Raw genomic sequence first — 26,285 nt, 5'->3', positions numbered from 1 at the left:
ACCTAAATTAAACGGGTTCAACAATCTTCCACAAGTAAGTTTTTGTAGTAATAAGCATAAACTATTAGGTGGATTAAAATTTCCATTTTCTATGGGTTTTAATGAAATCAGATCCAGACCATTTAACCACTATTTACTGGACCACCCTATGCTATTGAGGCTGTTATATTTGCAGAAATTTAGTGTGGTCCATTATATCATCTATAACAATAATTATGATCACAATTATAAGGTTTAAGTGATGTTTTTGGACCCCTACACCTTCTGCACCCAAGGTCACAAGCTATTTCAATTTTTTCATTCTTGTGTTTTCTTTTATGCACTAGAAAACACCATCATCTTCAATCTTTTTGCTCTCGCAACCAAAATCTTCTGCATTGGGAACCTAACCTAGTCTACGAGGATTTTTCTTGTTTAAAGTTTTTGATTATTATGTGTACTGTCTGTTTCATGGCCTAGCTATATACATTCTTGTCAAAACATAATCATGTTCAACGTGTATGGTCTGGGCTCGGTTCAATGTTCTTGATCCTCAGAGATGTACCTTTGTGTACAATTCAAGTTCTCCATAGACTTCTAACTCTCACCAAGTATCTTTATTTTGGATTCTATTTATTCGTAACTCGCATCAAACTATTAGTCTAGTACAGTAAAAATTGCTTACTCCCCAATGAAAGAAGTTGCTCAATGAGTTTTGAACTTGAAACCTCCCCTGTGCTGTACAACTCTTATTAGACCAAGATTGGAAATAGTAATCAGCTAGGCCCAATGATCAGCAAACCTTTTTAAATAACCCATGAATAACAACTTAAAAATAGATCCAGGCCCAAAATATCAACTAAAAGGCCTAGATGTATCGAGTGGGGATGCTAGTCTAAAATCGGATCATTCTCATGGGGAGCAAGACTGGTATAACTACAAGTCTACAACACACGGAGCCTGTTTACCTGTTTAGCTGAGTGCGTAATATAAATTATGACTTAAAAGTGAATTATGTAGTAAATTACAAGTTTAAAATATCTGTTTAAATAATTTAACTTATTAATGATTTATAAGTTATTAAAAATATAATAATAATAATAATAAAAGTGATTTATAAATAATTTATGTCTTGTGAACAAAATTTTTTAAAAAAAGGTTTGAAAAAATCGATTCACCGAAAAAAATACCTCAAATTAATTTCTGACTTTAAGTCAAATTCTAGCTTATTTCTTATTTTAAATCGATTTTTGACTTGCACAACATTTTTCAACTTAAGGTTAGAAACAGCTTTAAGGCGAGACAAACATGCTTGTAGAGACAGATGTATTCAAACTCAGTTTACTGGGTTCCATTTCATTCTGATTCCATTGCCTAGATGGCTGGCCAAAACTGTTTTCTGCTTCTACAGATGTATGGTAATATATTATTCTAAGATGCTACATAAATAACTTGGAGCTTGAAACTGCATAAGTTACCCAAAATGTTTCAAGATGATCAAGGGAGCAGCCAGAACAAGATCAAACAAAATGCTGAGTTGGGTATTCATGCTCATATCCGTTGTAATCATAATACAATCTTTCTCCTTTATGTATGTCTCTGCTTGCAATCAACAGAACTCGAGCCTCGCCATTAACATCAAATCTTACACATTTCACATTCTGCTTCTTTTTCCCTTCCCTGAATCAAAAAATAAAAATTAGTAATTAAGGCAGTATGGTGTGTTTTTTTTTTACTGTTTTGGTCACTAGCAGATTCATGAATTCTGCACTTCTATCTCGATATATGTTTTAATCTATAGCGGCCAGTGTGTTTGTGTGTCTGTACACGCGTGTGTCACATCAAACTAGCTACGGTAGCAACCCTTACCTATTACTTGTGTTACTGTGTGTATGAATTATGAAGATACAATATGTTTTCGGTGTCGATTCCCACATACATTTATAACTCATTATGTAATATGAATCGAAAAAATAGAAACAACTTCTAATATATGTCACATTATTACATGATTAGCATTAGAAACAAAAATAATAATAATTCTGCACACCTTGTATGGTTATTGATACCATTAATGAAGCGTGCTATATTGCTACGTTTGTCAGGACAGATCACAAGGCTCTTAGAAGAATCAGCAGCACAAAGAAGAGTCATCATGCTATCCCCATCATCATTCTCACGCTTCTTCAAGTAATCAACATCTCCAACATATTCCGTAATTATTGTTAAATCTCTAATGGTCTTGTCTGCCTCAACAGTAAATCTGTTTGCATACAAGTACAACTAAAGTTTATGACATAAAAAAAAAACTACAAAATGCTATCTGATAAAAGAATAGGCAATCACTCACCCTTCAACAGGGTCAAAAACAACCATAAGAGGTGGCCATTCCCCTCTTTTCATCATGCTTTTACAAAGATTAAGGGTTTCAGTATCCTCTTTCGACATAACCTGATACAGGGTTCCAACAAACGAGCATTAACGAATCACATTATGATTTCACAACCTAATTCCTTAACAGCCCTCATGAGCAAGAAATATCCAACTCTGGTGTATCTTTTTTTTTTTAAGTATAAAAATTTATCAGATGTTGTGATCAAATAATGGTCTCTAAAACTATTACCTTTTGCCATACATATCAAATAATTATGCCATCTCAATTATAAGACCATCAATCACATTCTTATAAATTATCACTGACTGGGTTGCACATCAGTTTGGAATTGGAGCAAATTTTCAGTCATGTAAAATTTGTTGGTGATACTGCAATTCTTTAGTGCAAATTTCATCAACAAGCCTCCCTAAAATACCATTTATCAAACCTATCTATCCTTTAGGAAAACTTTAGCATGCAGAATAAGAAACAATGCCTCAAAAGATCATTAGAGAGTTAAATGTACCTGCATTCCTTCCCTCTCCAGTGTAGAACAGTTAGCTGATCTTGGCGCCATACCAGGAATATAAGTAAGCTCGTTACTATAATCTGCACCTGTTGCGGTCAATGCTACAGCCAATGATTGCATTTGTTTATATCTCATTGATGTGTCCTCACTTGGACTGAATGGCAACAATTTTCTCCTCTTCTTCGATACACCTAAACTAGTTGTGCGCTTTCTCTTTTTCTTGCAGTCTACATTATAAAATAAGAAACAAATGTCAGTATAGGAGATGAAAAATGCACAGAACAATAATACAAAATTAAGCACCATTTACCGTGATTCAATTTTTCAGCTGGCTGTGAACACCTTTGAATGCGGAAAAAGTCAACAATTTTGGTTTGAGTCATAGAGATGGCTGCAAATCAAATCAAATATAAGCATATTAGATAAATCAAAATCTTCCTAAATATAGTACAGGGTTCATTACAAGTTAAAAGTATGTCTGTGGCAAGTCAGGTATGTTAAAATTTTATACGCATACAAGTATTCTGGAACTGAGAGTGCCAGCACACCTAAGTTTCCTTTAACATATTATAAACATTCCATTTTAACATATGATAACATTCCATTTAATTTTCGAGATGGCTTAGATCCAAACATAATTGCATAACAAGTGTAACATATATATACTTTAAACAGATGATAATAATCAAATTAAAAACTTTAAGAAAATTTCCTACTGCTTACTGCATATTGCATAAAGTATTGCACACACCTCTAATACTGTAAATGGATTCAGAAACAAAATAAAAACTGGCATCTCTAAATTAGTATCAGGAGAATATTCAGAATCAGTAACAAAAGCTTCTTCTTAGCAGACAGCATATAAAATGACGTAATCTTGCAAATCCAAACACAATTTTGTTCAGAGTAACGATATATTTGATCTAACAAATGATAATAAATTACATTAAGACCTTTAAGCAAATTACCCTACTGCATAGAGTTTTGCACACGCCTATTCTACTGTAAATGTATTCCAAAAATAAGAAATTGGCATGTTTAAACTAGTACCACTAGAGATTTAGCAAAAAAAAGCTTTTTCTTAGTAGACAGCACATGAAAAACACATAATCTTGCAAACAGAGAAAGCTGCTTAATATTTTCACAATGATATACTGAACCACAGATGAATCAACCCAATAACACAACTAGAGACTAGCACGACATGCCATTCCATTGCAGCCAGCATAGTAATCAACACATTTAACACGTGACACCTCTTGCAAAAACTACCAAATTATGTGACCAAACCTCCTAACCTGACCAAATCCTTTATTCCAAAAACTACCAAATTATGTGATACTCATCTAGTTAAGGCATTTCACCAAACACAAATCAACATTCACTGTTACTAAAAAAGCCACATCCTAGAAAATAACAAAATAATAATAGAAATAAAAAGTCAATTATTTCTCAACAAAACCTCATTTTGAAGCAAACCCGCATCATAATAAACACCTAAACACACACCTCATAACAAATTACTAAAAAAATTAATTAAAAAAATGCATGCATACATTTGGGCTTGTTCTGAATTTGAACAGAACAATCAGGACAAAACCAAGAGCCGTGAGGAACAGCAGCGAGAATAGGCCTGAGACAGAACAAATGAAACCCCTTATCACACTTGTCACACAAAAGCAACTCCGCCGCATTCTCGCCGGACCCGCATTTCTCGCACAAAGACTCGTCGTAATCCGGCACCTTGGCTTTCCGTTTCTTCGCAGGAGCTGGAAGAGGAGCTTGGGTCCTTCGCCTAGCCGCTGTTCTCGGAGAAACATCCATCGCCGAGCTCGAGATCTAGGTCAGAGATGTGAGATACAAATGTATGTGTGTATAGTTATGTAATAAACTGGGAAAGGGGTGTGAATAGGGTGTGATTGTGTTTAAGAAGACATGAATTGGGGGAGATGAATGTGAGATTTGGGCGGGATGTAGTTAATATTCCGCGGGAATTGGAAAAATTGGCGCGTTTTGAGGATTGGGAAAGACCGCTGAGCCTGCTTGTTCGTGTAGACACTTCTTCCGAGCAAAAATAAATTAACTGGATTAAATAAAAAAGTTGAATTAATTATTTAATATATTTTTAGGTGTTTGTGAAGATTTGGGAATTCATGTTTATTTGAAAATGTAAGAAAGCACCCTTTACTCTTAAAGAAAAGGTAATGTTGACATGTTTAATTAAATAAATTATAAAAATGTTATTTATAATGTGGATTATTAAGATATCATGTTAAAATTTGTCAAGAAAAAGAGGATATTATGTTAAAAGAATGTCGCAAAACTCGATATCAACCACTTTTAATACAACATATAAACTATGAGAATATATAATAATATTTTAGATTTTTAAATAATTAAAATTAAATGAAAAATATGAATTTTATGCAAATATCATAAGTACTATTTACAACAATCAAATTTTGAACACATATATGTTTGTGTAAAATATCGATAACTAAAATACAAAACCAAGAGAAATTATGTCTAAATAACATCACACACATCTTATATGTCCTAGAGCCCACTCTCGCCCCCACTAATTCACCTCGATCCGCTCGGACGTCGTCAAAGCTCCGCACGGGTTCTAGACGACCTTGAAAGTCAAAACTTAGCACCACCATGATCTCACTAAACCCCACCCCGTTCCACCTAAACCCGTCTAGACCCATCCCGGGGTCCATCCCCGGGCCCAAAAACCTTATTATTTACTTTTTATTTGGTTTGCATTTTAGTATTTGTATTGGGGTAGGAACACACACATATATGCGTATATATATTAAATAACAATAAAAATTTATTATAAAAAACTGTCCTAATAAAGTAAATATTAATTAGTTCATTACATTGTGATTTGTAAGATTTCTAGAAAATAATTATTTAACTAAAATACACAATTTTAAATAATATAATATTCCAGGTTTTTTTCATAAACGGTATTGGTAAAGAAGCGAAGAGGTAGTGTCTGGGCTTTGCGACAGTAAGAGCCCATAACGTAACATAATGATAGTCCTCACACAACCCAATGGAATTACCTTGATAGTTCCTCTGGTGCTTATTACAAAGCTTTCCACAGTTCCAGGTGCTTTGATCATATATTTAATTTTTATTAATTAAAATAAGTCATATATTTAATTTTTATTAATTAAAATAAGTGATAAATATTTTAATTCAGAAAAAGAAATTTTTTAGAAAAATAATTTTAAATAGATGGTCAAAGCAACTAAAATTGCGTGCAAAAAGTCTTGGTGTCTTGTAATAAGAACAAGAGGAAGTATAAAATAAACACGTGTTTGATATTCTCTGCTTAGAAGTTTATACTGATTGTAGTGCTCAATACCGTCGAAAATTTAAATTTACTTGGACTTAGAAAACATAAGGGCCGTCCAGCACAGTTCAAAATAAGTGTCTGTTAATTAAAATAATAAAATAAAGTAGAAGTTAAAATGTAATTAAAATTTATAAGTGATTAAAATGTATAAAAAATAAATAGAAATCATGAAGAAAAACTAGTTTCTTGATTTCTTACACAAACATCCGAATAAGGTCTGGCTTATGAATTCAAACATCTCCTGAATAACAACATCAATTGGAATTAAGGCATCATAAAATCAGATTTCCATGCTCAGAGCAGCTGAAAAAGGCCAGGCCCAAAAATCTGGCTTGACATGACTCGGAGAAAGCCAGTCTGATAAAATCTGGTCCAGTCTCCTTTTAAATTTAAAAATTTTAATAAATCTGTTTTTCATAAAATTTGAGTCGGCCCAGTAAAATTTGATCAGATCCTGACAAAAGTCCGGTTTGTGATCTTAAATGGGCTTACCTAGCATGTAAAAGTCCATTCTGGCCCGAATTTTGAATAAAAACTGATTCATATAGGGTCCGGTCAAAATCCGGTTCTAGAATGAAGAGAACCGAACTGAATGTCTGCGAATTCGATTCCATTATATTTTTAGCACTAAAATTTGGGTTGATCTGGTCACATACTTTTTCATTCCTGAATTACCTTATTTATATGTTTTAAAAAATAAAAATAAATAATCATATAAACAATATTTCTTCTTAATTATAACGCGTTCTACTTCAAAACAAATACCAATCGTAACCCTTTTAACTCTAACTCTAACATATTTTACTCCAATACAAACATGAATATAAAAAACATAAAATATAAAAAAATATGATTTAAAAACACATCATCACATATTAATATTAAAAAAATTATAGATCGATAATAAAAAAATATATTATTTATACTAATGATTTACAATATAAAAAATATTACAAAATAAATTTTGTAATCGAATATATAACTAAACGATACATATGATTTAATCAAATTCAATTTTCATTATCATAAATTATCCATTCAAAAAATTACGATATCTAATATACAATATTAAACAAATAATAAAATTAAATTATAAATTAAATTTTAAATAATAAATTTTAAATTATTTAATCGATCATTCTCGGCACGGGTTTATGACTAGTATAATTAAACCATTACATTATATTATCCAATTTAAACTATAATTTGGGGTAAAAATTCTAGTTATTTTTCGCCCGTGAATTTAGTAGACCCGTCAGGTCTCTGTCACTAAAAGAAATAAGTTTAAAAGTTTACCTAATTTCATAGCACTAGGAAAGCAAATGGAACCCACATTCCTACGATCGATATATTTGTCATCCAACCATATTAGTATCTACTTCAATCATCTCCCCAATTTTCATTTTATTCTACGGACCGGAAAATTTTGTATAACCCTACCGAAGACAATACACAGGTTTCACTCAAATTAAAGTGTTTTGGCTTGTGGGCTATTAGATCTACACATAAATAAATTCCACTCCACTAAACTAATTAGATTAAGCACAAAATTTCATCATAGCATCAAAATTGTCGGAGCAAACTCATGTATAATCATTTGTATGTAAAATATGCGAGAAGTTCTCTGTCACTCAATACTGACGAGTACCATTCATCTATCCTTTCACAAATCAGAAGTAACACCGAATATGTTTGCGAAAAACTGGTAAAGAATGGAAGAGCTAGGGCCTAGGGCCGGGTATTTATATACGTGCTTTCTTTTACAAGTACGTGCACGCATTTGACAATTCTATTAGTATTAATTTATATATAGAAATCAATTTCTAATTAAATTATTATATACTACTATATTACTTGTCTGGAGTACTATTTTTTGGATAACGAACCGAATGTAAACCAGTAAAAGTAGTAAAGAGAATAAAAAGTACGGAACAAAATTCCTGTAAAGGTGAAGTGCATATTTTCTTGTTCGTAGCAGGCATGTGTAGTAATTTAATCTACACATAATCCCTTTAATCTAAACAGTTGTGCATAAATTACTACACATAATCATGTCAATATCTCCGGAATATTATCAGAGCTAGTTAATTATCTGTCAAGAAAAATATCATCTGACGACATCTATAACGGTTTTGGATAAAATGATATAGATAATGATTATTCAAAATTTGCTGAAATGTAAGTATTCGGTGATATCGATTTTGTTTCAAATTACCATAAAATAAAATACATTATTTCATTATAAGTATACACGTTCGACGAATATATATAATCATAAATTGGTTAAAAAGAAAATGCGTGGTTAGAATATAAATTTTTATACTTTTATTTATGATTTTATTTATCCAATTTTTGGAGGGCTGGAGGTGCCGTAAAACTCTGTAGCACATGCAGTTGAGCTTGGGTGCATATGTTATGCGTTCTATATACGTGGATCAAAAGAGGGAGAGGTTTGTACAAAGATATACGGGGCTGTTTGGTGAGCTTAAAAGTGAAGTAAAATTAGAAGTTGATTAAGACTTATAAGTGAATGAAGTATTTCGGAAAAAAATAGAAGTCATGAAACAAAAACTAAAAATTTTAATTTTTTATAAATGCTTCTCGACTTTTTACACAACAATACGAATAAATGCTTTTAACTTAAAAATTTAGAAGAGTGACTTTTAAATCCAGCCCAAACACCCAAATAGAGAGATAGGGAGGTGATGAGAGATTAGAGATATACATGTGGAGATGGAATAAAAAAGCAGCCGACACAAAGCTGGGATACTCACTAAAGGAAGAAGGAAAGAGAGTATGTTAATCGTAAAACGGAAAAGAAAAAGATAACACGAGCGCAGAAAGGAAGAGGAAGAATCATTCTCTTCCTGCCTCCACATTTCCATTTGCTGTCAGAAAAGGAATCTCTGCACCTCAACATTCTCAGTATTAATTAAACATATATCATCCCACTCCATCACTCAACGAAACTACTAATGCAACTTATCTCCAATATAAACTGTCCAGGAAGTCCTTAATCATCAAGTTTATGCCAGATTTTCAAAACATAAAATTTGGTTCGTTTGAGAACCAGAATGTTTTTTATTCTGAATTTGAACAAATAATTTGTCTGAAAATATGAATTTAAAATTTATTCAAATATTAGTATAAATTTGAAAATTTGAAATGACAACTCAAAATCAAATCTTATTATTTGAAATAAAATGCACGTTTTCAAACAAGTTTTCAGTAAAATTTGATTTTTTAATCAAATGTATTATATTGATCTAGTTGCTTGTATACTCCCTCTGTCCCATTTAATTCTATACGTTTCTTTTTCACTGCTCGACACGCACTTCAATGCTCTTATAAAATATAGTTCTATAACTTATTTTTAATATTTTCTTTTTCTGAATAAAAATATAACATTCAAACTTTTATTCAGAAAAGAAAAATCCTAAAAATAAGTTATAGAACTATATTTTACAAGAGCATTAAAGTCCGTGCCGCGTCCCCGTCCCCCAATGTATATAACTCAGGGGGACGGAGGGAGTATATAGTTGCATGTAGACATGCATGATGAGGAGTATATGTATATGCATAAACACAGAACATCCTCCAATCCAAAAAAACAGACACTAACATTAAAAAATTAATAAAAAAAGATGGCACTAGTACATGATGTGTACAAATCGACAAATAGACCTCTCCAATACCTTTCGTATAGAAAAGCCAACATATGGAACCACCAAACGCACTGTCTTTCTTGCTTTACGACCATCCTGCAAAAAAGTGGGTGATTTCTCCATCTGATCTCTAGCTAACTTGCAACACTCCCATCCATCCTTTGCTTTTTCTTCCTCTTCTGCTTGTATGGATACTGCTCAGTGGCCACAGGTAATTAAAGCAAAACATGTTTTTATTATTTTCATTACATGAAATCATTCTTCTCTTTCTGCTTTGATTTTTCTGAGTACTAACATCTTTAATCTTCTTCATCATGCTGCCTTGTTCAAAAGCTCTTTATATTTATATAATTACTGCCACTTTTTTCTTCTCTGAGATATTGGATGAAGCTATATAATTCATCAACTACCCCCACTATAATCATCTTTTTGAATTTTCAGCATCTTTAATTCATTTTGTTCTTGAAAGTTAATACTAGTACTAGTTAACCACTATGCTAGCTTCTTAGATTGTTGTAACCTCTCTTTTCCACCATCTGATCATAAAAAGAGTATTAGATCATGAATAAAAGTTAATAGATTTCTCTTTTACTTTTGTTTCTTTGTGCTTCTTTTGCTAGTTATATTGCACATATAAATATGTGACTATCCAACATTAATTTGTTGTTTTTATTTGATTCTTATTTAGTCATGGGTTTTCTTGATTCCCCTGCAGGGAACTGGACTAGTGCAACTCCCCATGGAAGGTAACAGTAATTCCGGAGCAGCTGTAGTGGATCATCAAAGGAATAATGATAGTACTAATATAAGTAACAAGGCAATTTCAGCTTCTGCAAGGCCACAAAAGCCCCAAGCTATAAACTGCCCAAGGTGCAATTCAACTCACACGAAGTTTTGCTACTACAACAATTACAGCCTTTCTCAGCCAAGATACTTCTGCAAGACTTGTAGAAGGTATTGGACTGAAGGGGGATCTCTTAGGAGTGTTCCGGTTGGCGGCGGTTCGCGAAAAAACAAGAGATCTTCATCTTCTTCTTCTTCTTTGGTGTCCAAGAAGCTTCCTGCAGGACACGAGACCATTAGTTCTCATCAAAACCCTAATATTAAGATCTACCATGAGGGGAGTAGTCAAGATCTTAACCTAGCTTATCCGCCGATTACAAACCCTAGCTATACCCTTGGCATGCCTCATGAATTCGCGGAGTATCCCAACTCTACTCTTGCATCTCAAAATAATTTCTCCCAGTTTTTGAAATCCGGAATCAGCGGTGGAAGAGGATTCAGCTCTTTCATGTCCATGATTCCGGTTTCGGATTCGAATGGTACTGGACTACTCTACTCAGCATCAACATCTGGATCATCACCAGGCCTTCCTTTTCAAGAATTTAGTAAAACAAGCCCAGGGCTTAATTTCTCACTAAATCAACACCAAGGGTTTGAGGATTCAGGGAATCGAGGAGGATATGGAAGCACTTTGCAAGGAGTTCACCAGGAGAACAGTTCTAATACCAGTCATCCGAAGCTGTTCAACTTCCCTTTTGAAGATCTGAAACAGACAGATGTTGTTCCAACCACAAGTACAGCTCACGATGAACTGAATCGCCACGATGAAGGCGGTGATGATCATCTTCAATCTTCTGGACTAATCTGGAGTAATGGAGGATTAGGTGGTAGTGGTGCTTCATGGTAGAATCATCATCTGTGGACTAACTGCAAAATTATTCCATTACATATGTGTGATGCTGTGTTGGTGTGTCAAGGTAAAGTTTTCGTGCAATCTTACTGGCCAGGAGCTTGAAAATTCATAAATTTACAGTACTAGTATATATTACTGCGCCTGGGGGAAGAGTTTTGTTAAACACCTAAATTCAAGTAAAAAAAACAAGGAACAATTTTGCAGATCAGCCTACACTACTAATTAGGAGTTTATTATTGGGTGGTTCTTTTTCCTTTAAATTCTCTTTACATTTGCCCTATCTAGAGTTTAATTTGTTTGTTATCCTATGTCTTTTTATTATTGAGTGGGAAGATATGACTGCTGTAAATTTGTGAAGCTTATTTTTTTTGTTGGCTTCAAAATGTATATTTCTCTATATATATTTCAAAGATATAGCTGAAAAATGATGAGAGGACCTGCAATTTATTGCTAGTGACTATACATTTTTCTTTACCATGTTTATTGATCAGGTTCTTCCTTTCTGTGAAGAAGATGTCACTTTTGCCATTATTATTGCCAATATACTTTTCTGTGCTACCTATCTAGGTAGCTATGGCTAGGTTGCCAAAATCTGTTGGTGAATGTATATAATTATACGTGTTTGAATTAAAAGTTTTCAGAAATTGATCAGTTTTTTGCTTAGTAATCAAATAGAGCTAAAACTTATGCAATTGAAATGCTTGCGATAATGCAATAATGAATTGTGAAATAAATAACGCACAGGATTATAACATAATATAGTAGTATGTGTTAATTATATAATCTCAAGCTAAGAATATACACCAGACTTAAACTCAATACAGTTGTATATATGTTCATTGCTCCAGCATAGAAGAATATTTGTTAGGATAAAGTATAAGGAAAATGCTTGGTGCACATAATTGTATACAAAATTGTGTACATAATGACATGTGTGAGGTTTTAATTGGATTAGGCCCCCTGTATTCACATCAACCACCCCAATTAAAACCCTCCACCTCAATTGCCACGTCATTATGTACAAGTTTTATGTACACAATTATGTGCATCTTGCGGATGCGGTACTGCAACTAGCTAGCACGTATTTCCAAGCTAGGGTTTGGATGTGACCCCACTAACATTCCTCCAGAGTTAACGGTGCCCAATAATTATTTCCGACATCATCAGGTATAAAATCTTACTGCCAGGCAGTCATTTTTATATAACAACAGCTGTTAGGTTCTGGTCTCTCTCTCTCTCTCTGACGGTGTTAACCACTAGAATTTGTTCTGCAATATGTACATAATAGTATAGTCTATAACTCCTAAACTTTCAGATAAGAAAATATAAAATATATTGTCACTTAACAGTTGTAAGACAAAATGTGACACACAAAAAAAAAAAAAAAAAAAAAGTTGTAAGACAAAAAATTTGCAAAATGGTTTAGTTTTTTACATTCTTAATTAGACAACAAGTATAAAATTATTTAGCTTAAATTAGCAGAGCGCATTATGCTTCCAGCTGCACCACTATTCTACTTTACAGTGGTGCTGGTGCTCTCCCCACAGGCCGCGAGCGACACTAATTAAGTCAAATCCAACGTTGATTTTAATCCCATTCTTAATTTAATACTGTAGATTACTTGTGAGCTCATCATACTATATACAATTATATATATTCTTCATATCTTGCGAACTAAACCATGGGTGCTCCTGTTCAGGATTGACGCAAGCATAAACCCACCATTTTTTATATTCATAGGATTCGCGAAGATTTATTTACAATTTATCAATAACGAAAAACTCTTTCGGAAACCGAACCCAAGCTAAATAAATGTATTCCTCCGTCCCAGAAAAGATGTCCCTTTTAGTTTTTATTGATTATATTTTAACTGAAATTTATATTCTTTTTGTTTTTTTTATATGACGCTTGACTTTTTGCACACATCTCAATGAGCTTTGACCGAGCACTTAAACATATTATTTTTTTAATTTTCTTTTTTTGAATTAAACTATCTTTTACCTATTTTTATTCAAAAAAAGAAAATTTAAAAAATAATATTTTTAAAGGCCCGGTCAAAGCACATTAAGATGTGTGCAAAAAGTCAAGCGTCATATAAAAAACAGAGAGAGTATGTATTATGTAATTGCAAAATTTATATATAAAAAAATTATACCATTAGAAACTTCGTCTAATCTATTTTAAAATATAATTTGACTTCTAAAAAGACTGAGAAGGATTTGGGACGAGGAGAATAATGTTTGAATAGGTGGCGGAAGCATGAATATAAGCAGGTTAAGTATAACCTGATTTGATTAATTTGTCATAAATTAGAGCCGCTAATCGCACTCAAATACTGAATTGATTTTATTAAATGAAGCATGGGCATTCTGGCTGTAACCATCACAAGTCAGATTTGAGATTAATTGTACTCCCTCCGTCCCAGTCAATAGTATACATTGGGGGACGGGGGCGCGGCACGGACTTTAATGCTTCAATATAGTATAGATCTGTAAATTATTTTTAAGATTTTCTTTTTTTGTATAAAAGTATAACATCTATATTTTTATACAAAAAAGGAAAATCTTAAAAATAAGTTGTAGAACTATGTTTTTTAAGAGCCTTAAAAAGCGTGTCGAACAATGGAAAAAAAAAACGTATACAATTGATTGGGACAGAGAGAGTAACAATCTTTTGCGGACATCATAGTCCGCAAACTTACGCTAATGCCTAATGGTAACAAGAAACGACATTCTCATCTTATTAAATTTATTACCGTATTCAATTAAGATGGTGACTGCCACTTGAATTGGAATTACTCGTGAATTCATCACCATACTCTAGTTGCACATATAAATTAAACTATAGATGGACTCCATGTACGTGATTGATAACGACTTCAATCGCTTCGAATAAAGTAATCCTGTTACTCAGATATTGTCTGATTTTTTCAACTTTCGCCTTACGACAAAACTCATATTTCTGAACATTCTTTTATTATTTTTTCGTTTATAAGACTGGACTTGCGCCTTTGTGCGAATTCTCTGCCCCCTAGACTTTAAACAATATAAATAATAAACATTTTCCTGACAAAACGCAGCAACCGAGCAAGACTCGAGTTCAACTTCCTGTTAACTCAATATTCTCATGATTTATTCTGAATATAAAGAAAAACAAATTTATGCCCCCAGCCTTGGCTTAGAGCTTGAATACTGTTCGAAATTTCAAAGGAATGAGGTCGACTCCCTTTGCCTAAAATTTCATAGCATGTAAGACCATGGAACATTCTGTATTAATATAACGGCACTAAATTATATGGAAGGAGCAGTTGCTGACTTTAGCTGCGTGGAATCAGAATTCACAAGTCTCTGTTACCAACTCTGTAATCATAATATGTTTTAAATTATTCTTACTTTGTGTATTTTTAATATATCGCAAGGCCTTGAACGGTATGGTGCTTTGAAAATTAGTACCGACATCTAGAAGGATGGTATTTTCTTTTAATTATACTTCCCGCCTGTTAATTTTTCAGTACAAATAGTTTACGACATGTATATAATCTATACATGTATCATCTATTGAATATGATATTGTTATACATGTTATAAGTGTTTCCCGAGTAGATCACAAATCGATTACATGAACAAAATTTCACAAGTCTGATGCATACTACATGGAATTCCCATATACATAATAATTGACATGAAGACTATTTTTCAAGAGATTGTGTTGAATTGCATTACCTGCAGAACCTAGTATTGATATGCTCGACTCTGAGCTCCATCTGATTGTACTAAATTTCTAGTTCCTAAAAGCAGCTCCACGTGCTCATCGGTTGTCAGGGGATCAGAGCTCATGATATGGCTGCTGTTGGCTGAAACCAGGTAAAAAATGTGCAAGTTAGTCTTCAGGGGATGAAATAAAATGAATATCGTTAAGATGTATACAAGAAATATAGTAACTATTGCCTGTCATGTGAAGTCGGCTTTCATGAGTTGGTCCTTTGAACTTTTCATGCTGAAAACAACTTGTAACATCACACTATATTACCTGGAAAGATATTGCATAATCAATTAAGAGTAAGGGGCATGAAAAATGTAAATCAGGCAACACAATGCTCATTCAGTTATTGATAACAAAGATTCAGGTTTGCACATGAGAATGGCCCAAGTGGACAGATATGCATGCAGCATGCGGAAGTATAAAGCATTGCAAGCTGGCCTATAATTGAATACAAAAAGGTAGTTTGGTCTCTCAAAATTCCATGCTCAATGTAAATGAATGCACATGTTAAAAGTTAAACATGGGGATGAAGAGGGAGAAGTTGCACTGGCAAATGAAATTTTGTGTGTTTGTATTGTACAGATATACACAAGATATAATTTTTAGAATTTGATTATGTACTAACCCATATCTACATGCTAAACATATTGATAAAAGGGGGAGATTTTAAGACTATATGCCATACATGGTTATCCAGGACAGAGTAGTTTATATAGCTGTATTATCAGAAAGGTTCAAATTAACAGAACCAGACGCATAGGAAAGTTTGCTGTTTTAGTAAGTTTATATGCTTAGACAGGTAAAAGCAAACCTAGTTGAACTAATCAGATGTACAAGAACACAGGAAAAAGAGGATTGGAGGCTTGGAGCTATCTTGTAGCAGAGGATAAATTCCCTGTTATCCCAACTCATTACTTTTTGTGCTCGTGGTGGACGTGGTATTGCGGAGGTCTACATTTGAACACATCCCTACTGGACGCTCCCAGCCAAGTCTGGGAAACAACAGATAAAAGACAATACGAACCGCAAGGAGATATAATACTTTATATAAAGAAAGCAATTAGGATAGGAAGTCCAGGTAAACAGCAGCAGTAACTCTAACTGTCCTTCACAGTGCTCTATCGGCATGTTCTGCTTACTAGAAAGGTACTTGTACGCCACTAGCCCCTTCATCATTGGCCCCGGGTTTGTATCCAGATGCGGGAGATCCTTCAATCAAGATGGTGGCCTTTCTAGAATCATGCTTGCTTCATTCACGATAGTGGCCTTTCTAGAAACATGCTTATAGAGGACTTGTATCTCTCTAGATCTGGCAAAAGTGGAAAGCCCCTAACATAATTTTAGTGGAGGCTGACCGCTGAGCCCACTCTCGCCTCACAGGGCGCCCTCCTGCGGTTGCAAGTTGGAGCTCCTGGCTAGAGCAATGAGATGGGCCCCACCGGCCGGAAACTGCTAAAGAACGAGAAAGCCGACCAAAAGATTATTCCATAACCAACTCTTGTCGCCGAATCAAGGGGCTTGATCACAAATGTATGCATGTATTACAACTATCTAACTCATCTGAAAGTCTGAAACGTACAAAATGTTTCCTACACATACAAAACATACAATAAGGATGATGATTGAAGTTACAGTTATAGTCTCTGCAATAGCAATAGATGGTGTGGCACAAGTTGAGTCAATTGTGGTGAAGAACTAAGATACGAAATAAAGCAATAAGACGAGTAATACCTAAAAGTTCTCGTCTACTTGCTTGAATGCTTGTCTCTTACGAGTTATATAACCTCTTTGATGCCATTGCATTCTTCCAACTCCTGATAGAGACAATAAAAATCTAAAATCAATGAAAAATATTAGAAAAGGAAAGGGTATGTTTTTTCACAAATATATGCACAAATAGGTTTAAAAATGTATAAAGGTAAAGAACGAGAATTTCCCAAGAAAACAAGCTGTACTTCTATTTAGCAAAGAATAATAGGGCGAAAGTAAAGAAATAGCTCATGATTATTGCTTTGAGAAGCTTAAAGAAACCTTAAGATGGACATAATTCAAGTCACAATATCCTGTCTTCAACTAGCATAAGATCATTCAAGGCTAGTAATCCATCCTATGCTAATTATAGGCCAGCTTGCAATGCTAATTATGTCAAGACACAATACATTCAAGGCTAGTTATGTATCCTGTCTACATAAATACGAACATCAAGATCCAAGCTGATATATACAACTATCTAGAATATATTTTCACTGCTTCATCTGTGTACCGAACTGCATACATATATCGTCCACCTTAAGGTATCCTTTAATAGGCAGGTGGTTACTGGGTTGACTGAGTTCAACATGCCAATATGTGGTTTTCATGTCCCTAACTCCCATTTCCACCTTCATATACCTATAGATTCCCTGACTAGCATCCTCATACTCCATATAATATGCCCCATTATTTTGAATCTGAGCGTTTTAGCAGCCCTAAAATATATGAGATAAATGAGGTCCAACACTTGTGCTTTTTCAAAACAAAAACAGTGAGAAGGAGGCTCGAAAGAAGGAAAAGAAATGACACAAAACTAAGGAAAGTAGTCAAAACGTTAACAAATAGAGATGAAGGAAGCTAGTTATCGCTACAATGCAATGCCAGGCAGCAAGGAGCCTCAATTAGCATACGAACATTTATTTGCTCCTGTACTGATTCTCTATTATCTAACTGAACAATTTTCAACCATACTGCATATTATTTGTGATATGAGAGCATGAATATATAGGCTTCACAATCTAAGGAGATGAAACAGCTTAAAGCACCACATCTTTTAATTAACTACACAATCTATCAATATTGATACCAGATCATGAAAGTATACTCCTTGATCTCAAGTGCACCCATGGACGATATATTCATCAAAACCTAGAAAAAACACGCAATGTTGCTTAAAATGGTGCAGTTAGCTACAGCGTCATATTTTAGCTATAACAATTTAACAAAGAAAGTCACAAAGAGTTAGTATACTATCCATTTATAGCTTCTTCACTTCTATATCTATCAGTTGTAAGCTTCTACGACTCAAATAATCCAATTATACTGCTTCGTTCTTTTACAACACTATTTCTATTAAATCTTCTCCGCCCATGCTGCAGTTTGCAACCCTGTCTTCAAAGGTGTTAAAGGATACACAACAAGTGTAGCCAAATGCAAGGTTGAAGAACAATTTTATATTATCTGACTTTTCCCTGAACATGCTTGCAGCTCTTTAGGATAGCTATGACTTAATGTCCACATTAAAGCTCCATGAAGGTCAACAATCAACTAGATGAGCAATAGTAGACCAATAATTTACAGGATAGAGTTTCTAAGATCTTATTATGGAGATTCATTTTGCTTATTCCCTGAGGCTGGGTCTGGTTGGATGCAAAAAAATGGAGATGGGATCATGGGAACCATTCAAGAACAATCCAAGACTTCATGTTACCACAACAATATTCAGAACCCATAATCAATATTCTCTCCTTAAAGTCTCAACAGGTTTTACACCCAAAGAAGTTTCAATAAAGTAATATGCTTCCAGAGATCTATAATCAATGGAGTGACCCTGAATATGATAGACGACAGACAAACGGTCAAGACTCAAGAATCATAAGCTAAACTCTTTCAGAAAGTGGAGGTGAAACTTCAGCTTCAGATGAAGGACTAGATATCTACAGTGGTTTACCATCAAATATCTGGTGCAGGTGGTTCACCCTCTGATCATTATCAGTCTTTTAAGTAATTTTGACAAAGTATGGAAACCAGTACCAATCAAAACAAACAATTCTAACAATTAATTGTTGTACTTTCACCTCCCAGAGAAATTACTCAATAGAATAAGACCGGTTTACCCTCTGTAAGTAGTCCTTCATAACTTTGTTCCATTTGTAGTTGCCTTTTGTTCCGCAAATGAAACACTTCTTAATGTTATTGCTCTTATTTACGGAAGCAAGTATGCAACAATCTGAACATTGACCCTTTAGAAATAGCAATTAGCAAAGCAGTCATGTTTAAGACCACATTCACATGACTAAGTTTAATATCACAAATTCATAGTCATATAATTTGTATATAAGAATAAGACTTATCAACAGTTTGGACCTTGAAGTAGTTCTGCATGTACACATAAACTCTACAGCTACATTTAAGTATATCCTTTTCCTTTATGTTTGTCAAATGATCAATTAGCCTATAAAGCATCGCAGAACTGATATAGAAAGTAAAGGCAAGATTCAAAATTAAAAGTGTGATGCACACATATAAAAAAAAATAAAAACAAGTTAGGTGGAGACAAATGGAGAACCTTGCAGATGATGTGTACATTGGAATTTGAGAAGAGAGCACAGAGGAGCGTTAGTTCTTCATATGCTTTTTGCTTCTTCAGTGATTTTACCGTTTCCCCGACCACCAGCGATGAAGAGGCGGATGATTCGTCCTGCATTTCTCACTCCAAAATGCCATTTATGTACATTTACGTATGAAATATATTTAGAAGATTTCTCAAAGGATTTTTTGTATTCAAAATACGATTAAATAAACATACTATAACTGAATCTTCCTATTCTGTTTAAGTAATATTAATTGATTCTTATACATTAAATCAATTTAATGCTTTCTGCCTTTCTCTTTACTATTAAAAAAGATACACCCCCACCTCATTAAAAAAAAAACTAAAATATCTCTCTACAATAAAGTGGACTAGATGAACAGATTAACAACAAATACCCCATTACAGCAAAAAAAACTCTGCTACTCCCACCTCTACATTACTACATATCACTTCGGCATTGGAACAAATTGCATGTGCTATTGTTTTTTGTTATCAGGATTGTAGTAGATACTCGTTTTTACATGAAAGTTGATAACAAGAGAGGGGAGGTTCAAGACATTTAATGAGGAAAGGAGTTTATTGAATTCTAGTACATTGCACAACAAATTGATAAAACATGAAGATTTGATGAGGAATGTCTGTACAAAGGATAACAACACAACATGCACATTGTAATTTAAACAAACATCCAGACTTTAGCCACTACCAGTTGTCCTTCACAATCTTTGATTTCTCGAGTATGAACTTCCCTTCCTTGTATTTTTGTGATGGCTCATATGCTCGTTCATACTTCCACCCCAACAATTCTCCGCAATCGCCACAGTTGACATCCGCAACAGTGTGAAGACCAGTCATAAGGTTTCTGTCTTCTCTACGCCCAACAGAGATGTTCATTGCATGAGAGAACAAAAAGGCTCGCCCATCTCTTCCCTGATAAAATGGCCAACTGATCACCAGATGTATATATACAATTGGCAAACACAATCTCAAGCATTATTCTAGTGCAAAAATGTAAACCAGTAACAAGTTTCACCCCTTAACAGAAACAATCAAATTGTAAAGATTGAAGGATAAACCCAGTCATCAAACAAGAAGAAATACTGTTTGAAGTTGAATTATTTTTGTAGTTGTGTATTTTACAGGACTTTGAAAATTGCTTTAATAAACTCAATGTTCGTTGTTATCAGCCGCAACAAAATTATATCTCACATATGCATAATGCATACCATTTTTAATAAGCACAAACTTTTAATCCTCTCTGCATATACACCAGAGATATAAAATCTACTCGAGAACTGTTTGTCTCAATAATCACACACATACGATACAAAAAATATGACATGTAAAAGACCTTATGTATAAGAAGATCCTGATGTGTATTAACATATACTGCAATTGTATAACTATAAGCAGAACCATGATGAATTTTTCTACCTGAAATGTCTTTGAAATAATGTCATCGTGCAGCGAAACATGATTTTTACACTTGTAGCAGCAGTACAGCCGAGGTCCAATTTCAGCCATCAAAATTTAACACCAGACACCCAACTGAGATCATAACCAAGAAAACAACAAATCATCAAAAATTCAAGAATCAAAAGCCTCAATTGTTCAATAATCTAACCCTAAAAAAACCCACCAAGAAATCACAAGGAACATAAAGTCACAAACATTAGTGTAATCAAGGAAAATTGAAAGAGGGTACAGAGTAAAGACAGCAATTAAGAAGCTGGGCATCCACAAAAACAGTTGGGTATGATCGAGACATGATCAATTAACACGACTACACAGTAAAGACTAAACAACATCACAAGAAAAGATAATCAAACAAGATACAGTTGGATCATTATTTTGAAAAAGAGTTGCCTGTAGTGGTGGAGTAGCAGTAGCAGTAGGATTGGATAGATACAGCTGGGAGTTCAGGCGAACGAGGGCCAAGACAGGGACCGAGGAGGAGAAACAAGGTTAAGAGGACACGTGCTCCTTGTTTTCTGTGTCCAGGTGTATTAGTATTAACGGTCGGTAACTCAGGGCGTGTGCCATGTGATTATATAAATTTTTAAAATTGATCATTCATTAAAAATATAATGTGTTTTGATAAATTTATTTAAATTTTTATGATTCAGATATAAAAATATTATGCATTAATATATTAATATTTAATCTTGTTTAAATTTATTTTTCTAAAAAAATTATTCTCAAATATATGTTATGATGTGAATTTATTTCAGAATGATATGTTTTATTTTAATAAAATCGTTATGTTGTTTTATGATTCTATATGGATGGAAAAAATATTGAACACCAACACATATAAATTTGGTTATAGGGTATTCAATTTTTAACACAACTTGATTTTTCAATTTAAAATTGTTTTAGATGTCTAATAAATAATATTAAATGTAATGCTAATTAGAGTCCTTGTAAATTCAATACTGATAGTTATTGGCCAAGTTGATATAGAATTGGAATCCAGATTTTAAATTTAATGATTCAAAATTAATTTATTCTTAATTTTTTTTAACAATGTGTTTTTTATAATGATGATAACCAAGCAATTTACTATGATTTGCCATGACACCTTGTAATCATCACCATTCCTTCTTTATAATAATCTTGTGAAAGGTGGGATAATATTAAACTGATTTTTTTATTAATATAAATTTAGTTAATGATATAACATGTACTCCGTATTTATTTGAACTAGCTGAGAAGCCGCGCGTTGCAGCGGCCTATAAAAATTACATTAATGATTTAATATTAATATTTATAGAATAAAATAATTTTGTGGCTATCTATAAAAAGTATATTAATGTTTCGTCCCTCTCACTCAATCCTCCCGCTATAAATAGCGGCTCCATCCATTTGTGTGTAATAACAAAACATTTTTGAAAATGAAACAAACAATTTTGTTCGCCGTTGTATTACTCATCTTCTCCGGTGTTGCTTCCGGCGATCCTGCCGGACGCTATGATATCGGAAGTTGTTTGAAGAAGATGGACCCTTGCAGGTCCTTCTTGCTAAAGTCGACGAAATCACTGCACCATCAACACAATGTTGTGCTGGTGCTGTGTACGTTGTAGACATCGGAGCTACTATCCCCGGCACAGGCAAGATAACCTGCGCCTACTTGAACACCCTGAAATCAACTCCCACAGTTGATCCCGACAAGTTCTCTGCAGACTTCCTAAGCTCCGCTGTTAACGAAATGAATATTTCATTAAATATTCATTTCGTTAACAGCCCTGACCCAAACCCAAAGATATAGTTCAAACATTTTTATAATATATTCAACACAATGATAATTAGTGTTCTACACCCGATATTCAACTGCAATTACAAATGTGTTGAATGCACGATTTATTTATGCGTTGTTTTTAAAAATTGTGTTATTTCAAGAATTTTCAACATGAATAATTTCTATAACTAAAGATTAACACGATGGTAGAATAAAAAAATTCAAAAAAAAAATTTGTAAGTTTGTAACTTAAAAAAGTTTTTGTTTGATCTTATCCATATATATATGTGTGTGTGTGTACAAATTTGTAGACCACTGTATACATATATAGAGATTTAATATATATTTCATTGTATAATACATAAAAAAATGTATATATTTCATTGTATAATACATAAATAATGTATATATTTCATTATATAATATATAAAAATGTGCTTTTTTAAAAATATTTTAATTAAATTTAATTATTATATTTATATTAAATGTGTACGAAAACTACACGAAAAATGCACGACACATTTTGAAACGGGTATGGGTTTGAGATTAGGTACACGAAACTGAAACAGGTCGGATATAGGTTTTACCTTCAAGTACACGACACGACACGATTGTCAGGTCTAATTAGTATTAAGCCAGCATGTGGTTATATAAATTTTTAAAATTTATTATTTATCAAAATATAATGTGTTTTGAGTCTTTTGACATATTTATTTAAATTAAATTATTGAGATATAAAAACATTATGCATAAATATATTAATATTATGAATTAATATATTAATCTTATGCATTAATATATTAATATCTGATATCTAATATTGATATATTAATATTTAATATCAATATAAATTATTTTAATTATTAAATTATAAAATCGTAATTAATATAGAAATATTTGCATAATATAATAACTATAATTATAAAATCCTAACCAATATTGAAATTTTTAATAATAAAATCCTAATAACATGAAATTCTTCTAATGACAATACAATAATAATTATAATCCTAACAAAGATAAAAATCTTTTCATAATAGTATAATGATCACTTTTATTAAATAAAAAATTTAGTTGATTTCAACCAAATTTTAATACGCTTGACATTGGTATTCGATATTTTTGATGTTGTAGCAAAATATGATTTCGCTTATTGTCAAAAAAGTGTCTATTTGGTTTCACGCCTTCCAAATGAGGTGGAGCTTATGCCATAACATTTATTTTTCTACAGCCGTAAAAAAAATATTTTTGTTTACTGACACTTGGAGTCTTGAACAACGCAGCAAGCAAACCCTTTTTGTTGTTCATATCCTTTATTTTATAAACCTCTTAATAACATACTCCCTCCGTCCCACCCATTTCTTATCAAATGGGTTAGGCACGGATGTTAAGTAATATGTATAAAGTAGTGGAAAAGAGGAAGAAAAGTGGATAAAGTGGTGGGACACATTGATTTTTAATGTATAAAAAGAAGATAGTGTAAAAGTAGTGTGAAAAGGAAAAAAAAGTGGAGAAGTGGTGGGACCCATTAACTATTTTTGGTAAGTTTTGAAATGTAAAGAATTGGATGAGACACCCCAAAAAAGAAAGTGTAAAGAAATGGGTGGGACGGAGGGAGTAATCATTATTGTCATTACGAACATGCAAACCTACGAGAGAGTTTTGTCCTGCAGCCTTAAATGTAGGTATTGTGTTGTCGTGGAGCGTCTCTCTCATTCAATTCTACCGCTATAAATAACGGCTCCATCTATATTAACAACATAAACATTCTGTAAAAATGAGATTAACATTCTTATCGTTCGTCGTCTATGGATTACTCATCTTCTCTAATGTTGCTTTCGACGACCTTGCTAGGGGCTATGATACAAGGAGGTATTTTATGGACTCGTGTTGCTTTTGTGGAAGTCTGCGCCTGTTTGAAAACCCGAGATCAACCATGTCAAGAAGTTCAAAGTTTTGCATGTGCTATGTAGACTTTCCGAATTCGCATCCCCTGTTAAGCCACCACCTCGATCCAGTGGCGGATCCAGGTCCGAAAATAACAGAGGTCGTATACCATATTTTGTAATGATTATTAATCAGAATATATATGAGGGAAAAATTTAATATTCGTATTATATAATTATTTACTGGTTCACACATAAATAAGTTATGTTCACCTTGATTAGAATGGTGGATACCAAAAAAAATAAAATAGAAAACAAAATTTTAATATTTACATTATGTAATTATTTACTGTTTCATGCATTATTTAATTATAATTAAAGACAAAAATTTAAATGATCAGTCGACCCCCCCATCAGGATCCGCCTCTATCTCGATCTCTATTGCGTAATCTTTTATCCCTCTATTACGTGTAATAATCCATCACTCTATTATGTAACTCTCGCTTTACTAATGAAATGAAACTTTGGTTTTTCATTTTGCTGCTTGTATTTTATGATAATATGTATAATTTCAAGTATCATATGTGTATTGAACGATGCGGTATTGTTCTGATCAGACGGTCGTCTCTGTATTCAGTACCTGCAGTCACTTGTCTAATTAAGAGCCACATTTTTCTCCTGCCTTGTTGATTTTCTTGTAGCTAGCATGTACGTACTGGTATAATTTGACCACAAAATTTTACAATAAAAAGCTCGTGCAAGACACTCTGCAGGCTGAATAGAAACGAAAATTTCATTGTCAACTCAAATTTCGTTTCTTGTTTAAAATTAGAGCTTACGTATGAAGCTAAATTACAATGTCCTTAATTTTTGGGCTCCTGATTTAGTGCATGTTTTTAGTTATATTGCTCGAACAATATTATCCATAAAATTGTTAGTTTATATATGTCAGTAATTCATTAAAGAGTTGATTACACTTTGTAACTTCTAAATTTGCTCCAAACGCAGTTTAATACATGAACTTTAAAACGTGGCAATATACACCCTACACTTAACATTCTCGTGCAAGTTGTAACCCCTAATCACTATTCCGTCCAAATCTGCCGTTAACTTTAACTGTTTGAGAGGTAGCACTGTGTATATTACTTTTTAACAGCTACTTTACCCCTGTAACCCCTCAAAATTTATGTATTATATTTTGAAATTAATTCTGCACACACACAATGATGTAAAAAATTTAATATAATTTTTTAAATACGTATTTATTTTGAAATTTTAAAATAAGTTACATCGTTTATATAAAAAAAATAATTTCAAATTCTAAATCTAAATACATATTTTAAAAATTATTTTAATTTTATTTACATCGTTGTGTGTGTTCAGAATTAATTTCAAAATATAATACATAAACTTTGAGGATTGCATTCTCAGTCGATAG

The 26,285-nt window shown here is 33.0% G+C and overlaps 3 protein-coding genes across 10 annotated transcripts; 1 reads left to right on the top strand and 2 right to left on the bottom strand.

Annotated features, from left to right (window-relative positions):
* Positions 1 to 1,306: 1,306 nt before the first annotated feature.
* LOC108225469 (histone-lysine N-methyltransferase ATXR6) lies at positions 1,307 to 4,844 on the bottom strand. The gene is made up of 6 exons (XM_017400338.2): positions 4,439 to 4,844; positions 3,193 to 3,273; positions 2,880 to 3,109; positions 2,330 to 2,430; positions 2,030 to 2,242; positions 1,307 to 1,659 (listed from the first exon to the last, which is right to left on the bottom strand). The coding sequence occupies exons 1-6, from the start codon at positions 4,704 to 4,706 to the stop codon at positions 1,500 to 1,502; spliced, it is 1,053 nt and encodes a 350-aa protein (XP_017255827.1). The 5' UTR covers positions 4,707 to 4,844; the 3' UTR covers positions 1,307 to 1,499.
* A 5,120-nt stretch (positions 4,845 to 9,964) lies between these two features.
* On the top strand, positions 9,965 to 12,090 carry LOC108224447 (dof zinc finger protein DOF4.6). Of its 2 annotated transcripts, none has more exons than XM_017399082.2 (2): positions 9,965 to 10,128; positions 10,633 to 12,090. In XM_017399082.2, exons 1-2 carry the CDS (start codon positions 10,105 to 10,107, stop codon positions 11,605 to 11,607), a joined length of 999 nt encoding a protein of 332 aa, XP_017254571.1. In that variant the 5' UTR covers positions 9,965 to 10,104; the 3' UTR covers positions 11,608 to 12,090. The 2 variants fall into 2 exon arrangements, with proteins under 2 accessions (XP_017254571.1, XP_017254572.1); XM_017399083.2 differs by lacking the exon at positions 9,965 to 10,128 and adding an exon at positions 10,341 to 10,488.
* Positions 12,091 to 16,064: 3,974 nt separating this feature from the next.
* On the bottom strand, positions 16,065 to 21,746 carry LOC108224446 (protein yippee-like At4g27745). Of its 7 annotated transcripts, XR_010284534.1 has the most exons (7): positions 21,590 to 21,746; positions 21,158 to 21,271; positions 20,430 to 20,653; positions 19,697 to 19,828; positions 18,215 to 18,276; positions 17,107 to 17,189; positions 16,065 to 16,964 (listed from the first exon to the last, which is right to left on the bottom strand). XR_010284534.1 is itself a non-coding variant. In XM_064079602.1 (3 exons), the coding sequence occupies exons 2-3, from the start codon at positions 21,245 to 21,247 to the stop codon at positions 20,426 to 20,428; spliced, it is 318 nt and encodes a 105-aa protein (XP_063935672.1). In that variant the 5' UTR covers positions 21,248 to 21,271; positions 21,590 to 21,746; the 3' UTR covers positions 20,282 to 20,425. The 7 variants fall into 7 exon arrangements, 1 of the variants encoding a protein (XP_063935672.1); XR_010284533.1 differs by lacking the exon at positions 18,215 to 18,276 and having other exon boundaries at positions 17,107 to 17,209; XR_010284535.1 differs by lacking the exon at positions 18,215 to 18,276 and having other exon boundaries at positions 16,065 to 16,824; positions 17,107 to 17,209.
* Between the last annotated feature and the right edge of the window lie 4,539 nt (positions 21,747 to 26,285).

The sequence above is a fragment of the Daucus carota genome, chromosome 6 (genome assembly GCF_001625215.2).
Source record: "Daucus carota subsp. sativus chromosome 6, DH1 v3.0, whole genome shotgun sequence".
Lineage (NCBI taxonomy): Eukaryota > Viridiplantae > Streptophyta > Magnoliopsida > Apiales > Apiaceae > Daucus > Daucus carota.
The sequence above is the reverse complement of the archived record's forward strand: the minus strand, read 5'-3'. Positions and strand labels throughout refer to the sequence as shown.